Below are 17,656 nucleotides of genomic sequence, written 5' to 3'. Positions count from 1 at the left end.
ACACACACACACATGTATATAAACAATCCTCTCCTGGCACTTCTGCCTTTCTCACTATGCATGCACGCATAGCCAACAACAAGGTATTCTTGAACTGCCACACCTGAAGGAAGCTCTGGTCTACAGGTTGGTGAAGTCACATTTAATCCTTAATCACAAAAGGTTTCAAAGGGCTTCACATGCTCCCAGTTGACAAATATTAACAACATCCCCTGATCTTCACCCCCAGGAGGGCGAAGAAAAACTCAAAACACCTCTTGCTTGGAAGGATTAAACAAGTATGTAAAATTAGGCTTCTCAACGAACATTGAGGATTGGCTGTCAAAGTGGACTTTTTTTCCTCCTCCATTTCCTCTCTTGGGGCATCTACCTTTCTCACCGCGGCATGCATGCTCTCATGGCCAACAATGAGGCATTTGAAAGCGGCCACACCAGCATGGAGCTCCATTCCACAGACGAGCTAATGCTATATCTCCACAAATGGGTGTTACATTGGTGTCAGTTTACTAGGTCTTAAGTGTTGAGCACGCCCAAGTTGACCGCAGTCATAAGTGCTGTCCATTGTTTTAATACACCATAATAAACATGATTTATCAACTTCGTCATTCATATTCTTGCACACACAAGGGTTGTCCAAGAGATTTTGTTTTTTTTTTTTTAATCAATAATATAGATACACAATACAGATGCACTCAATCAACAACTGCTACTTCTGTGAGTATCAAAACACGGCCAGTGAGTTACCAAAGGTGCCTTGAGACTGGGTCGCTGGTTTGAGTAGGCTGTCATTTTAAAAAAGTAGCCTCCAGTTATGTGCATGTGGTAGCAATTTTCAGCTTGATAATCCCTCACCCTGCGCTATCTGGCCTGTGGGTCTAAACAGAAGCCCCTTTCCCGCTTACCCCGCCTGCTCGTAAACCTGTGGTCATCTTGGCACTGCAACACCCTGCGATGCCCAATAAAAGAGCCGACCAACTGTGGTAAACAATTTTGTTTATAGCGCAAGGTCTGTAAATACAAGTCTGTGTCCAAAAGCAGCAAAGTGTAATCAGGGGGGACAAAACACAGACTGTTCAGGTCAAATGAGCTAGAAAGACCAAGTACACAGCAAGAACCAGTTGAACAGTGAGTGGTTAAATTAAACATGGAAACAAGTGTTTAATTTTTAAGCTTTTATTTAAAATACGGTGTGGAGTTTACCATTGGGTGTTACCATCACAAACAGGTTTGTTTCTAATAAAAAAGTAAACAAAACAAAAAATAAAGCTTAAGAGCCTAGTTACAGAGATGTTTTTTTTTCCTTTTTTGCAGTCTGTTGAAAAATCAGTTCACAAATGAGGGTGAGAGGGAGAAGGGGGGGGGGGGAAACATGTTCACGTGTAAAATTACATTTCCCAATCTTAACATCAAACAACACATGCACACAGTCACTTTCAAGCATTCATTCACTCCTTGCTAGATGGTTAGATGTCAGTGCCAAAAGGAAAACAAGAGAGTAGGAAAAGGGAGGGGTGGAACAAGAGAAGAGGTTCGCGGCTTCTACAAACACACAAGGCTGTTCTACATTCGGAAGGAGGACAATTGCTAAAGGATATGTGTTCATTTCAACCCTGAGAGAGAAAAAGTGACCAATTGTTTTTGTTTTCTGGACAGATGACACCAGTGTCTGCTGTGCCCCGAGCACTCCAGCCCTTTTGGGGGTCTCCGGCAGCAGAGTGAAAGACCCTTCGAAAGCCCCGAGTCGTAGCAGGAGTAGAAGGAGGAGGGGGAGGAGGAAGGATGGCGGTGGCTGCATTCTCACAACCAAGAGTGAACTATCAGCTGGAGCTCTGTGACCACAAAGACACACACACTGTGCTTGTATCTTTTAGCCAGAGCACAAACACACCGCTGGTGTGACTTTAGAAGCGGGGGGTGTTTGATGCCTTTGATCCAAAAATAAAAACTTTCAACACCATGTTCACTTGCTGCAAAGGTACTGTAGAATTCACCAAAGGAGTATTAGAGCCACATGGGGTGGGTGGGGAAAAAAAAACGGTACCATGAGAATAAAGTTACATAAACGCCATAATATGAGAGGTAAAAATAAATTGTCACTGTAGGAAAAGATTAAACATTATGGACATAAACATGACTATGATGATTGTGGTCACGATAGTTTCACAAGGAAAGTCAACATTTTGGCACCATCATCAGCATGTACAGTTTAATTTGCTTGTACAATTTTTTCTCATTTGTTGTTAGTTCAATCATCAAGTGTTCCAACAAAAATTCCGAGTTGACCTGATTTAAACAAATGACAGGTCTGTAGAGTAAAACACGGTCTGATAAAGTCCCATTTAAGTTCTTGGGGAGTACGATTTTTTTTAGCCCAGTTTGCATTAAAAAAAAAAAAAAACACCCAATTAAGGCCAGTAGCGTGACTTACGTGTCACTCAATCGTGCACCCACAGGAAAACTTGTGGGCGAAATGTGAGCTCATGACACTTTCACCACATGACAGAAAGTGTTGTTTTGTTATTGGAAAATTGCAAATTCACCCTTAACAATGTGACTCTTCCTTGTCATTGTACATTTTCTCTCATTTTTAGTGTGACCTTAATACACCTTTGTAGAATTCAGCCTGCTGTGTGACTGGGGAGTTTTTTGATGTTGTTTTTTTTTTGAGGGGCAGGGGGGGGGGTTGGGGGGGGGCCCGTTCATTTCTACTGGTCACTTTCTGTGGTCAACTGTATTAAGGCAGTGAGTGGTTCCATGGCGACTTTCTACAACGGCTACTGTGAGAAAGGACAGCGAGGCCTGGGGGGAATTGGGACGTGACATGGGAAGCAGAGTTGGGGGTAGCAGGAGGAGGAGGGGGAGGTCTCATACTTTTCAGTACAACATGTAGATGGAGCACAGACAGCAATTATCCATAAAAACAAATTGTCATCTACATTAAAACTAACTGGTATACACGACAGTGCACGGCTGAAATGAAAAAATATATATAATCATCATCAACAGCAAAATTTAAGATTATTCATCAACGGAACTATGGGGGAACGTGGGTGGGTGAGGGGTTCATTGGGGGGGTTTACTCTTCTTAAAAATATATACTCATCACATGACGGAGGAGCCAAGCATCACATGCTCCAAGTCACTCAGACTGATGGGGGAAGGGTGTGATCCAGAGGGCAAAACTGCACATTACTGGAAATTGACCATGACATAAATGGCTACTGGGGCTAAAAACACTCAGCAGAGGGAGAAGCAACCACGAATTTGAACGTTTTTTCTTTTTTTTATCTGCTTAAATGAAAATCGCACATGTACATCAAACAGAGCAGCAGGGCAATGACAAAAGGGATGCAAAAAAAAAAATGAAGCATCTACGACTATTGCTCTAGTGAACGTAAACTAGCAAGAGCACAAGTACCACCTTTCTTTGTTCCTCGTGAATCATTAGCCAGTAAGATGGAGGACAAAAGGGGCCAAGGTCAAGGCAAAAGACGAGCATTGGTTTCCAAGCCTGAGTATTCAGTTCAGTAACCTAGAGAGAGAGAGAGAGAGAGAGAGAGAGAGAGAGAGAGAGAGAGAGAGAGAGAGAGAGAGAGAGAGAGAGATCCTATGTGTCGCTTTGTTTAATGAGGGGATTTTTTTTTTGATCTAATCATTACTGCTACAATATCACAACCCTTCTGGTAAAGAACAGTAAGAAGAATCTAGAAAATCTGTACACAAAAATAAAAGGGTATGCACGGTACATTCAATATCTGTTACTGAGGTACTAGAAAGGTGTTTCCTTGACACCAGAGCGACAGCGTTAAAGAGTTACTCGTAGGGACTATACCTTTGGGAAGAAAACAGCGTGAAGGGACACACACCGGCACACGCACTCTTGTACATACCACTGTTGTGAACAAAGCTAGCATGCAAAAGATAACGCCCTCCTTGTTGCGACTGAGGAATTTAACGTTACTGTCTCCAAACGTTTAAAGGAAGGATGCACACTGGGTTCGTGAGCATGTGTGGGGCCGGTGGCCACGGCGGAGGCCGTGGGGGAGTAGGATGTATGGCCTGGTTAGGTCAGCGTGGGGTCTTTGCTTCACGAAAGCTAAAATGGAGACCACCTTCCTGCTCAGACTGAAATGAGTGGTCAGGCGGCGCCCTCTGCTGGCGAGGCCCCGCATGTGTGTGATGGAGTATTGGCGCTACAGCTTTTGGGCATGAGACAGAAGTTCATGAACCCGGGTGGATTTGAGTAGAGGTGAATTCGTCAACCTAAAGGAAGACTGAAGATCGAGGCCATTTGGAACAGCGGGGCCATGATTTTAAATACAATTCCCAACTGGGCAGGTGAGGCTTTTTACCAGTTGGGTCTGGTTTATCTTGAAGTACACATGATCCCGTCACAAGAAGATTGGACGGGAAATGGAGGGCGGTGCGAGAGAAAAGAAAAGACAACGAAAACAGAAACACGAGCCTTTCATGGACAAAGGGGCACTTTCTGCCTGAGCACCTCCACTGGTCAGTCAGTTGAGGATGCAGCCGACTGGAAAGCCTTGATGTCAGAAATGTTTTTTTTTTCTTTATAAACATTAACACCTTAAGTCACAACAGCCAACTATGGAAAAATTCCAATCCGATCACTGAATCCTTGAGAACAAAGTTATTGCTGACGTTAGGGAGTGAGTGGGGGCCGAAGGGTCGTGAAATGAGGAGGGATGTGTGTGTGTATGTGTGTGTTGGGGGGGGGCCCTAGGCTGGTCAATTGAGACCACATGGAGTTACATCAGGTCATCGTGGTGTTTGGGGGGAGGGCGAAATGTGTCTGATGGTGGGAGGAAGATAGGTTTGGAACCCGGTTTTTCCAGAGGTGACGGAATGTGTTGGCTGTAGCAGGGAGTCAAAGGGAGGGAGCGGGGGTGTTTGGGAGGTTGTTAGTATGGGCAGCTGGGGGGTGTGTGGGGAAGGGGGGGGGGCTATTGGTCGGAGGGGATGTCTCTGTCGCCTTCGGCCTTATTTGGCTGCCCCGGGGAAGGGGCGTGTGGTGGTTGAGAGATGGGGGCTATGCCATGGGCCAGGTTTCCCGAAACCAGGCTTTCAACCCCAGCTCCAGCTCCCAGGAGACCCCCTGCCGCAGCAACATTCATCAGAACTGGAGGAACTCTGGAACACAGATTGAATAGATTATATTTTATTTGATGCACCCCTTCCATCCATCTTCACTCTGTCCGCTATAAGATATCGCAGGTGTAGAGCAGAATCCTGCTCTGTACCTGCTCTGTACCAGGTGTAGAGCAGAATCCTGCTCTACACCTGCGGGGGTGTAGAGCAGGTGTAACAAATACATTTAAAAATGAGAAGGCATTTACTGTAAAGTCGCTTTTACAACAAGCACCCATCCATCCCTTACCTAAAATCACACTTAAAAAGCATTTTTTTCCCTCTTGTGTATATTACGGTGCCCCGATTTGCTAGCATTCTTTAGTTTGCGTGTGTGTGTTTTAGTGTGTGTGTGTGTGTGTGTGTGTGTGTGTGTGTGTGTGTGTGTGTGTGTGTGTGTGTGTGTGTGTGCGTGCGTGTAGTGGGAGAGCGGGACATCAAATGAATGAATAAAGATTCAAAACATGCCATAAAGTGTAAATGCTTTTAAATCCAGGTTTAAAATTATACTCCTTTACCGTAACGACAATTCAAATCTTTCAAAGCTTTTTAAAATCATGTTTTCTGAAATAATCACTTTTAGATGACATGTTTTGCGTCAATTTCAACTGTGCTTAGCAGGGAGCTACTTCCATCTCTTGAAACGTTACTAAGGGTGATTTAGAGAAATCTCTCCCCATATATACATTTTGGTCTATGAGACAAAGTGATGACAGAATCACAGTCGCGATTTTTAGCGATTAAACAGAACTTTTGAGTAAGCCTGGTTTGTGAAAACTTGATCAGTAGGGACGGCAACTGTGTCAGGCTGTCAGGATCCAAATGTGCAGTCATTTTCGTCTGTTAACATGCCTTGCTTGGCTCACGCCATCTTGCTTGCTTAGCGGTTAGTGCTAACGCTGGAGCCGCCGCTATATGGTAGCAAGAGGCGCCATATAATACAATGTCAGTGCTTATTTGGAAATTTTTCTTAGCTCATTCAACTCCATAACATTATTGTTGGGCTGCAGCCTATGTACAAATTAGGCAAATTGAGTATTTTTTCAGCTTTTGGTCAGTCCCCGAATAGGGTTGTTATTTTAACATTAATTATTGCAGAAATCATAAGTGTAGAAAATGATTTATTTTGATACAAAGTTAATGACTTAACAAATCTGACATTTTTTTGTTTTCCTCAAAATTGATATTTATGAGATGCCAGGAATCTGCCAAACAAAAGCTTTAAGTGTCATGGCCAGTGACTACAGCGGTCTTTGGTTTACGCCCAAGTTACATTCCTCCTTTGCTGACATAACCCAACTTTGCACAAAATCTCAAACGGTCCTGAAGTCACGTTTACAGGAAAGATTTGTGCAAAAAAACAAAAACAAAAAACATCTAACTGAATTAAAACAGCAGTTTGCACTAAACTGATAGTGGCCACCTTCAGCTGAGTTGTGACCTCTGATGCACAACCATTCCCATTGCTCACAGCTCTTACAGTAAGTATGAAACCGCGTGCGTCTGGAGTGTCGTAAACCAAGGACCCCTGTACATAATGGCAAATACGAAAATAAGACAAGCACAAATCTGCCACACACTCCCACAATTCTTCCAGTGTCCTTGTTTAGCCTCATAGTGATTTGTAAGCCCCCCATTCCCATCCTGCACAGTCACTCTCTCACCTGTAGGTTGCGCCATTAAGTTCAGGGTGAACAGTGGCAGCCTCCATGCTAGGCCACTGAGATGCTGCCATCAGATACTCTTTATTCACACAGTTCTTCAGGCTGTCCGGGATACGCCCTAGAACACAATAACCAAAGTTTACAGGCTGCATTTTTACTGGATATTCAGCAGTGCCAGCCATGCAGAGAGTGACAGCATGCTGCACCCATCTCCTGAATCCTTTTAAAGTAGTCACTTTATTCTTGTATTGGCAACAAATGCAAGCAGTACAAGAGTTACACAACTCATGCCAACACTTCTGTATTAAGTATACAATTTGTGCTTAAAATAAATTACACCACTCTGACGCAATAAATGTTTGATTCTATTTGAAAAGCAGTACCGGCATACACAATGGCTATAAAAGATAAACCTGGTTTCCTCAAATGGGGGAAGAAAAGGAAATTTTAGAGAGGGAAGTTAAAAAGAGATAATGCAGTAGCATGTCTGCTAACACTTGTAACTAAGGTTGTGGCTGTATTCACAATTAACCAATCACATTCAAACTCATGTTGAATGGGAGTCAGTACATACCTGCTACCATTTAAAGTGCCTCTGATAAATCCCCAATAAAGTTCAGATGTTCTAGAAGGCTTTTCCTGACATTTTTAGTCACATCTGACAACGCAAGGCATGAGCTGCAAAAAGCTTCCATAGGTCTTACCTGGCTTTCCGTGTGTGTGTGTGTGTGTGTGTGTGTGTGTGTAGATTTAAATATGATATGCACATCCCTCCAAAAGTATCGGAACGGCAATGTCAATTCCTTTAATTGTTTTTTTGTCTTTGTAAACTGAAGACATTTGGGTTTCAGATCAAAGGATGAACAGAAGACAAATGTTGATAATTACAGTTTTTGTTTCATGGTATTTACAGCTAGATGTCTAATAACATAACACCTTTGGTTTGAAGTCACCCACTTTTCAAGAGAGCAAAAACATTGGAACATGTGACTGATGAGTGTTTCTAGTTGCTCAGATGTTGCCTTTCGGACTGATTGCTTAAAAATTAGATGGTGCTTTCAACTGTGAAAAGGGCACGACCGGAGAGCTTTCTATGGGAGGAAAACAAACCATTTTGAAGCTGAGAGAAGAGGGAACTATTGCACGAACACTGGCCAGAACCAGGACAACAATTTAGAATGTCCTGAAAAAGAAAGAAACTACCGGTGTACTGACCAACAGACATGGAACAGGGTATCAACAGCAGTTGATGACAGAAACAATGTGAGAGATAAGAAGAAACACCCAAAGACAACCTCCACAGGGCAGGGGGTGAAGGTATTACAATCCACCAGCCATCTCGTTATCTCTGCGTCCTAGACGCATAATTTTCCCGCGGGACGCACAGTTCCAAATAATGTGCGTTTTTGGGACGCAAGGAAATTTCTCAGTCAAAACAAAAAAACAAAAAAAAAAAAAAACTACGGCAGGCCTGAGGATTTCACGGTAACGATCGTGACCGGTAGCGTGTCGTTTCCGTGGCGTCATTTTGACGGTCCCGAAAAATCGTCTCCCATAAAAGTCACTGCACACGAGTTGACTATACGCGATCGAATCTCTCCTGCATAATCAACGCGATTTCACTGCGCCTGAATGTGTGTTTGTGGTGTAGTGCGTGAATGTGTTTCTTTTCATCTAATTTACTTTCATTTTGTTTTGTTTTCAGTGTTGGCGGGGCGGAACAGATAACGTTATGTGCGCATGCGGGTTGCTATTTTAGTCCGCAAACTGAGGAATCGCGCGGATGACAGTTTGAGATGGCGGCGAAAAAAAAAAAACACACAAAGGTCTACTAATTACGACATTTAAGAAATGGGAATGCCAGTCTGATTTTTCGTATGAATCGTCCGACGGGTGTATCACTAAACTCACCTGAGACGTATGCACAGAACACGAGAGCGAGATACGACGGGAGACACGATTACGAGGCAAGTTGGTCATTAGATCTATAGGCTAATCGCTATGAAAAATATTATGAAACAGTCTTGGCTATTCTATAATTTACTGGTTGTAGCATGGTAACTTTATGAATAAAACATTCGTCACAAGGTGTAGTAATGCTAATGTTAACTGTCAGTAGAACTAACGATGATGTGTGGTAGATTTCTTTCGTCAAATTGATAGATTACACATGCATTGTCTTGGGAAGAGGATGTCAAGCCACATCAATACTTACCTGTATTAATGATTTCCAGTAAATTAATTTTTGCAGTCTGAGACTGGAAAAAAATACTCTGAATTTGTGGTATGCTGTATTCATGATGCCATATGAGTTCAACATATTTTGATCCATTTATTTTGTTGAATAAATCTGGAGTACACAGCTGCTGATGTTCATTGTTAATCTTGTATGCCTGAATTATTTACATTTTTGCAGCATTTGTTTGTAAGACATAAACCTATTATCAATGTATATTGTTGTTTGTGATATTATCATATGCAATTAAATTAGTAGACCATTTCAGAATTCGAAATTTGGGACTCTCTAAATGCATAATGGGACTCATACTTTTCTGATCAGCGAGTCCCTGGGACTCGCTGGGGGTAAACTGTAAAATTATCACTGAGTCCACTGACCAAAAGAGACTGCGATAGGGCTCGGTGGTATTTCAATATCAATATGTATTGCGATAGACACACAATCGATAAACAAATGTTTGATAGAGAAAATATCATGAAGCAAACCCCTACCGTGGCATTGTGTGCATTATAGTCGGCGTGCAGCCAGCTCCATACATAAAGAAGCAGTTAAACAAAGAAGCCACTACACCAAAAAAGAAGAAGCCTCCAATCCAACAAAGAAGCAGCTAAACGACATCAAGAAATGTGTGTGCGCGTGCGGCATACTCAAGCGTTTCGAAACAAGAGCGTGGCATAACTTCATTCAAATAAATGACCAGTTGACTTTTGCAATAGGATGATATTGTGCATACTAACCCGATTAAACACCTCCAGCTGGACACGTGGCATACAAGTAAAGGAGTTCCCTGTTTTTGATGTGCTAGTACCCTTGTCAGCATCACATTCAAGTCAACATCAGGCAAGTAAAATATGAATAGATTATTTAGGGCAATAGTGAGCCCACTAAAAAGATATTAGTTCACTACACTTATAGTGTAGGAACACTGAATGGCAGTTAATTTAACTATCAACGATAATGCATTGGGGAAGCATCTAATGCAAATAAGCATTTAGAATGTACTGGTTGAGGAGAAACTGCGCATGACAACGTACATAAAAAGGGTTCATTGGTTTTTTTTTTCCACTTTAAATAGGTTAAGAAAATCAATCATTATTGAGATTGCCTGATATGAAATAACATCATCTAGTTATGAAAACACGACAAATGTTTTCATTCCTGGGAGTCAGCAACTGGCAGGTGTAACGTATTCACAGTGAATAGGCGAAAACGCAGGAAATAGTCATTCATAGTGGATTCAAGTCTAAATAGGATGGGAACAGTTCTGCAACACTAACAGACTCACATTTATAGCATGGTCCGGGTCCACACTATCTAGTGGCACAGCTTCAATATCACAGAAACAGCTTTCCACATGCTGCTAAATAAGGAATTATGTACCGACAAAGGAGAATTACATGTTTAGATGAATTAGTCATCTATTTTGGGTTTTCGTAGACTGATTGTTGGCGCAACAGATGGCTGAAGTTACATTTCTAATCTTTTCCTGGAAACCTTTAAATGGGAAGCGAGGGATTCTACAGCAAGTGAGGATATCAGATGCGCCCAACTCCAATGGAAAATAAGAGAAACTTTTTTTTTTTTTTTTTTTTACTGTAGTCTGTTACTGTGAAATCCTTACTTACCAGTAATTGCACGGCGCACTTCCCTAGCTGCCTCCTCCCGAGCCTCCACCGAGGCCTGCTCGCTGTACCAAGATGTGTGCGGAGTACAGATCAAGTTGGGGGCGTCTTTAAGGGGGCCGGTTGAAAAACTGTGAAGGTTGTGATAAAAGGGAGCACTGAGTTAATACTGCATGTCACACACCTTTCTGAGGGTGAGGGATGGTTGGTTACCTGAAAGGTTCGCTTTCATGGACGTCCAAAGCAGCCCCTCGTATCCGACCCTCTTTTAGGGCCTGAGCCAGTGCTTTCTCATCAACTAGCCCGCCTCTTGACGTGTTCACCAGGAAAGCTCCCTGACGCATCTGCATTGTAGGAGTGAGCAATGGTTCTGTCAAACTCCAGACCATTTTCACACAATCATGAATACAATAATATCAGTGCAGTGGTAACTTGGCACACGTGGACAAAATGGTTGATACCCCTATGCTAAAGACGGAAAAACCCACAGTGGTCACAGAAATAATTTGAATCTAATAATAATAAATACAAATTTAATCAAAATCAACCAATGAAAATCAGACATTGCTTTTGAATTGTGGTTCAACAGAATTACTTGAAAAAACAAACCCATGAAACAGGACTAGACAAAATGATAGTACCATTAGAAAAGCCTGAAACTAATCTGGCCATATGGACACTTTAAACAAAGTTCTGTCCTCTAATTAACATGACAGGTGTCTTTGATTGGAGAAGTGAATGTTCCTCTCCAAAGAAAAGCCCCTTATGTAAATGAAATGTGGTACATTAATTTCTGAGAAAATACTGTATAATACACTAAACTTATATTTATAAATATTCGCCCATATCTTTTTAATACTCAATAGACTTGCAGACCCAATAAATTCACATTTTTCCAGTTCACCTGTTTGATGGTGAAGTCATTGATAAGGTGATGGTTGTGCTCATTGAGGCTGCAATGCAGAGATACACAGTCCGAGTGGATGAGCAGGTCCTGGAGGGTGGCCATGCGCTGCAGGCCCAGGGAGCGCTCCACGCCATCAGGCAAATAGGGGTCATAGAAGATCACGCCAAACCCGAAAGCCTTGGCACGCAGCGCCACCGCTTGGCCAACACGTCCTGGAAGGCCACAATCATATTATCATAAGAGCATGCCATATATTAAAAGGAGCTAAAGCAGATATAAACATTGCCATATAATTTCACACATTAAATATACCACTCTCAGGTTGCTCATTTTTACTAAAATCATTTTTTTTGGGGAAAAAAAGCTATCCGCTTACCAAGGCCAATGATGCCCAGCGTCTCTCCTCGAATACGAGCAGCACCACCTGCCACTTCTCGGATCTGCTCTACACTGGAGGCTCGGGTTCCCTCCCGCAGAGCTTGGTGCATCCATGTGACTCGCCTGTACAAGTTGAGGATCAAACATAGCGAAGTGTCGGCTGTCTCCTCCACTGAGGTTGCTGGAACGTTACACACGGCAATGCCTACACATTGACAATGAACATATTGAGCTGTTAATTCTGACATTTAGAAAACCGACAGAGCTCGTGTTGAGTTGCATCTTCTCACCAAGCTCAGCGGCTGCTTTGACATCAACATTGTCAAAGCCAGACCCAATTCTGACAATTACTCTGAGGCCTTTAAACTTCTCCAAGTCATCTCTCGACAAAGTGATGGTGTGATAAAGCAGGGCGGCCACAGCCTCATTCAGCACCTGCAAAGGACAAATGTGCATCCAATTATATCTTTAAGATGAAAACCATAAAGACACCATGCAGAGCATGTATGCTTATTTCATAGCAAATCTTGAAGATTTAAACGTCTGCCATCATGAATTGTTGTTCAATGTCTCCTTTACCTTCTCATGAATTTCTTGTGTAGACTGGGCATCACAGAAGGCCACAGTAGCAACATCTTTAAGGATCGGCATTTCAACGGTGCAGTCGCGCCCGTCCAACAGCGCCACCAGTGGCCGTGGATGCATAGGCCCGTTAAGGATCGGGGGTCGGATACCTGAGCCAAGGAGAAAGAAAACATTGAAATATACGTATTAATAGATGGGGATTGCACGAGCATTTGATCTGTCCTGTTATGTAATTCAAAAATAGTCAGTGCTGTAGAAGGACTGAATATTAACTGACATGGCTCAGAGGAAAGAGTTTCCACGCCCCTGTATTAAACAGTACAAATGTTCAACGACAAACACTTTTGAGTTTCTGTCAAAGCCAACTTACAAACAACAGAGGATAGGTCACCCCCCAAATATCTGCAAATAAATGAATTTGTAAATGCCAAACTGCAAATATGATGGCATTCATTGTATACACAACCCAATTCTGTGATTTGAAAAAAAAAAATGCTGTGGCAGCTCTGTGTACAGTATTGTTATATTTTTGTAGTACAATAAAAATGACTAATGATAACGCTCAGGTGGTATTGCTCTCCAGTCAATATGCTTGTCTTGTGTAGTTAAATAGGGTTAAACAAATAAACAAGCCAGTGCAGTAACTCCAATAATGAACAATGTTTACATAGCTCTCATTATATTGCAGAAGTGACCTAATTGTTATACACTGCCACGTTAAGGACGTTTCGCTGAATGTATCTTTTTCATACTCACGTTAACAGATGGGGACTCAACAAAGCAGCCCTCTGGCAACCCTTAAACAAAATGTTTTTGTGGGTTCTTCAGTGTCCCCTCTACCACGTCTGGGGATATTACACCAAATCCTTGCTTTGCCAGTAATGCTGCCAACGCAGATATGTAAACAACTAACACTGATTAAATAACCTTGGCAGTCACGGCAGTAATTTGAGCACAGTTTAATTCTGGTACAAAGAAAAACTGACTATACCTAACGTCCTCTAAAGCAATTTTCCCGTAGTACAATTGCCACTGCACCGCTATAGAATCTTGTATTCTATAACCAGGAAGAGATAGTTCTATATTATGCTGAAGGTTTCATGCATGGGAGGAAGAAGAAGGGCCATTCTGGAGCGCATTTAAGGCCAAAGCAGGCATTTAGAGTTGGGAGCCTTCAGTGTAGTACTATGTTGTTCTGCAACATGCTGCATAGCACTGAGGTCTACTGGAAGAGCTGCAGCATAGTTAAATAAAAGGAAGAGGCAAAGAAGGTCCCTAATGCCCAAGATCCAGTAAGAGTCATTGTTCCGACAGAGTGGGAAAAAATGCCTGTTGTGTATTGTTGCAATATAACTGTTTTGCTGCTCTATGCAGTTCATACAGATTCCATTAGCAGTTTTTTTTTAAAGGTTTAGTAACATTGATGCTTAATTCTATTTGCCGATATTGTAACTGGTGCTTGTCATTAAATGTCAGCATTGTGCAAATACAGCGTTCATTAAAGTAATTTAGTGTTTGATTGAAAGTTTTTGTCTGGGAGAGTTTGCTGTTTTAAAAACCCCTCTTTTTTTGTCATACAATGTTTTACCTCTAATTTGGTTTTTTTTCCTTGCTAACATTGCTTTGTGAGCTTATGCGCTAAATCACTAATTATAGTACTGCGTAGCTGTGACAAAATGGGAATTTAGCCAATGGTGAAAGTTAATGTGGCCCTTGAAACAGTTCCATAAATTAAGTTACACAACACATATATTTTCGATGAAACCAGCCCATAGCATGTCTACATTCTCATTGTCCTCATGGACACAGTTCAGCCAGTTGGTGTCTGCAGTATTCAGTGATGCTCAGGTGAGAAATTTAAATTTTACTCCACACGAAGAAACTCAACTCAATTCAACTCAAATGTACTGTACTTATAGAGCACTTTCAAACAGCCATCGCTGCACACAAAGTGCTGTACATGGAGCAACTAACATATACAACAGTAAAGCAAAGCAACAAATCAGTATCAAAGACAGTAGAGAGCACCAAACAGTATAACTAAGATCATAATTTGGGTCATGCTGAGTGAGTGAGAAACGTTCATTTATTTACCTAAACGTGATCGGTTACAATACTTTACAACCATTTCTATTTAGGGGACGTTCATATTGAAACACGTTCATATTGTGCTCACGCACGCACGCACGCACGCACACGCACACGCACACACACACACACACACACCACGTCTTATACAACTGATGTTTCAAAATGGGTTGCTGGATGTTTCATCATTTGAACGCTACAAATGACAAATGTTATTTTATTTATTCTTAAAGGTGTTATTTGTGATTTAACTGAATTAAAAATGTGATCATTTGTACACAACCGCTGTGTCACGATATTAACAATCCCTAAGTGTTTAAAAGGGCTTCAGTGTAACATGGAAATCTTGCACTCAAGTCTTTTTACAAATATGTATCTCCCTGCAGTCACTAAGCATTGAAGAAAAGAAGGGATGCCATCATCTGTCACTTCATTGAGTAAGTTCAGGAAAGGTAAATGCTTTACCAGTTTTGCCCGGTATGTTGTTAAAAATGTACCTGTGGTGGTCAGAAGGAACTATATACTGTATATGGTTTATCAACCATTTGTGTTTTGGTTACACTGGTTGTATTATAGCTCTCAGGACTTTTCTGTCTGAGATACCATGGCAGCACGCAGACATATTTGCTCTTTCTTGGCCTGTCAATGAAGCCCAGCTAAACAGTTTAGCAACACCTTTGTCTTTGTTTCTTATTGCTGGCCTGATACAATCACAGCGGAAGACAAAGGGAGTTTGGCCACTTACACGCCAGAGAGGACACAAAAATACACAGGCTAGCTATCCTTGCAAGCAGCTTGTACGACAAGCGGATGGATTTAAAATAAGTCTAAAAGGAGAAGCGATTCCGAAACAGGATGGATGGATGGTTGGAGGAACACGCTGGGTTCTGCTGTCTGACAGTGACGGCCTCCAGGTGGTTGAAGCAAGTACAGTGAAACTCCTCGACAACGAAACCTACATGGGCGAAAATACCCCCTAGTGTGAAAAAATCTTCATGCATGAAAGCCATTCCCACTTTTCTGCGCCCTCTACAACGAAAAGTCCCCTTTTGCGTAATATGACATCTTTTTCGCTGCCCTTGCCTCGCAATGAGGTTCACTACAACGAAAACAAGCCTTCCGCAAAAGTCGAATCCGACCTCAGCCTGCCACAGCGACTCCGACTGCTTCGCTCCGAAACGGCAACAGCAACCACCACACTGGTTTACACATGCACAGTAGTACAGGAAGTATTTGTTATTGTTAGTTTCAGATGCAGCACGAACGTTGCATTGCTAAAATGGCTACAAAACGGGCCTTTGCATGCCAAGGAGTTAAGAAAAGAAGAGCTCTGACGCTTGAAGACAAGGTAAAAGTGATCAAATTGAAAGATAGACGAAGCAAAGTAAAAGACATTATGTAAAGAATGGATGTAAATGAAAGTGAATGCTGATCGTGAATTTCACAATTTCTTTCCCGTTTTTTTCTTTCTACACTGGCTAGGATCATGCAAGTTGACACACAGGATTTGCTTCCGTGGACTACATAAAATGATGTGGCGGGCCGGATCAGGTCCAGGGCCTTGAGCTTGACAGATGATTGATGCTGTCCTACACTGTTTCTTCTCCTCGATCCTTTCTCCCCTCTTTTCTGATGGTTTTTGGTCCGCTAACAGCATGTAGTTGTCTCAACTGGTCCGTGACACAAAAAAGGTTTGGGACCACTGAGCTAATAAGGGTCAAATATTGGGCACTGCTCTCAGTATACACCATTCAAAATTGTGTAGCGGCCGACTCAAGTTACTTTTGTGCCATCCCCAGCCAGACCAATTGATATCACTCAACACAGCATAAAGCTCCAGCTGTGCTGATTGAGCGATCGATGTCCCTCTGCAGCAGCGACGTATTTTAACTCCAGTTGCAGCATTGCGCCACTATTGAGGCGCTATATCAATATCTGTGCACAGGAAAGCTCTGAAGCAAATGCCGAAGAAGAAACAGATCGAATAGTGTTTTTTTTCCCCCCACCAGTCGGTGCTGTCAGTGTCCTGATTTTCCCTTGCAGATTTCACAAAAAGGTAAATATTGCCTGTTTTTGTGCATCCAAACATGTGGTGTTATTAAAATAAACGTTTCCTTTGTGTCACAGTAACATTTATGATTTTTAGTGTTGCAGATAAAGAATGAAAATCAAACACTTGCGAGGAGGAAAGCCGAGTCTAGAGCAGAAAAATTAACGCAACAGGCGGTTAAAATTTAATAATTCATCGTGGTGACAACACGTGGAAATTTGGTCTGAAACACTGGCGAGGGGCGGAATGCAGGACAGGAGGATTCAACGAAGCGAGGCTACATACATAAATCCGTTTCCAGTTAGGAGCATAAAGCACGGTCAACGTCTATGTGCTACGTCTCCACCCCAACCGTTTGCATCATCCGGTGGGGTGGCTGCTTCAGATTAGCTCATAGTCAGTTGTAAGTGCATGCATGATAGACAAATGCCGATGACCATGGATGGGGGAGAAAAAAAAAATCCAGTGGTTCTTAACCAGGGGTTCGACGGAGCCTCTACCATGGAGGTTAAGACACAACCAGCTCAACAGGTCAGTTATGACAGGCCCGCTTGACCATCACTGGTTGCAGACGATCACATTACATTGCTTGTCCAATCAGTAATGCGGAAAATTCCGTGATCGTACCTCGTGTGATTTTTTTTTTAGAATGTTTTAATACATGCTAATTATGTCGAGCAAAAAATAAATTAAAAGAAAAAGGGGTCAAACGAATATGTACAACATGCATCACAGAACGGGATGGGACTCAGTGTCCTGTCTGCATGATTTGTCATGCCAAGTTGAGCAACTTTAGTCTCACACCGACAAAACTGAAGGAACACTTCTTGAATCAGATTTTTATTTTTCAGTAAGGGTTCGGTGAATGTGCATATGAACTGGTTGGGTTCGGTACCTCTCACAAGGTTAAGAACCACTGAGAGATACAGTGTGTGTGTGTGTGTGTATATATATATATATATATATATATATACA

At 42.1% G+C, this 17,656-nt stretch overlaps 1 protein-coding gene across 5 annotated transcripts in view; it reads right to left on the bottom strand.

Annotated features, from left to right (window-relative positions):
• Positions 1–1,157: 1,157 nt before the first annotated feature.
• Positions 1,158–17,656, bottom strand: part of ctbp1l (C-terminal binding protein 1-like) — a 31,269-nt gene continuing 14,770 nt past the window's right edge. For all 5 annotated transcript variants that reach the window (XM_019874757.1, XM_019874760.1, XM_019874758.1 and 2 more), the window contains 8 exons: positions 12,538–12,692; positions 12,249–12,393; positions 11,957–12,163; positions 11,578–11,792; positions 10,887–11,017; positions 10,677–10,804; positions 6,813–6,930; positions 1,158–5,151 (listed from right to left, as the gene is read on the bottom strand). In XM_019874757.1, coding sequence (XP_019730316.1) covers positions 4,965–5,151; positions 6,813–6,930; positions 10,677–10,804; positions 10,887–11,017; positions 11,578–11,792; positions 11,957–12,163; positions 12,249–12,393; positions 12,538–12,692 — 1,286 coding nt within the window. In that variant the 3' untranslated portion in view covers positions 1,158–4,964. The remainder of the gene's footprint in view (positions 5,152–6,812; positions 6,931–10,676; positions 10,805–10,886; positions 11,018–11,577; positions 11,793–11,956; positions 12,164–12,248; positions 12,394–12,537; positions 12,693–17,656) is intronic.

Source organism: Hippocampus comes, unplaced genomic scaffold, assembly GCF_001891065.2.
Source record: "Hippocampus comes isolate QL1 unplaced genomic scaffold, H_comes_QL1_v1.1 scaffold118, whole genome shotgun sequence".
In the NCBI taxonomy this organism is placed as follows: domain Eukaryota; kingdom Metazoa; phylum Chordata; class Actinopteri; order Syngnathiformes; family Syngnathidae; genus Hippocampus; species Hippocampus comes.
This window is presented reverse-complemented; position numbering and strand designations above follow the sequence as displayed.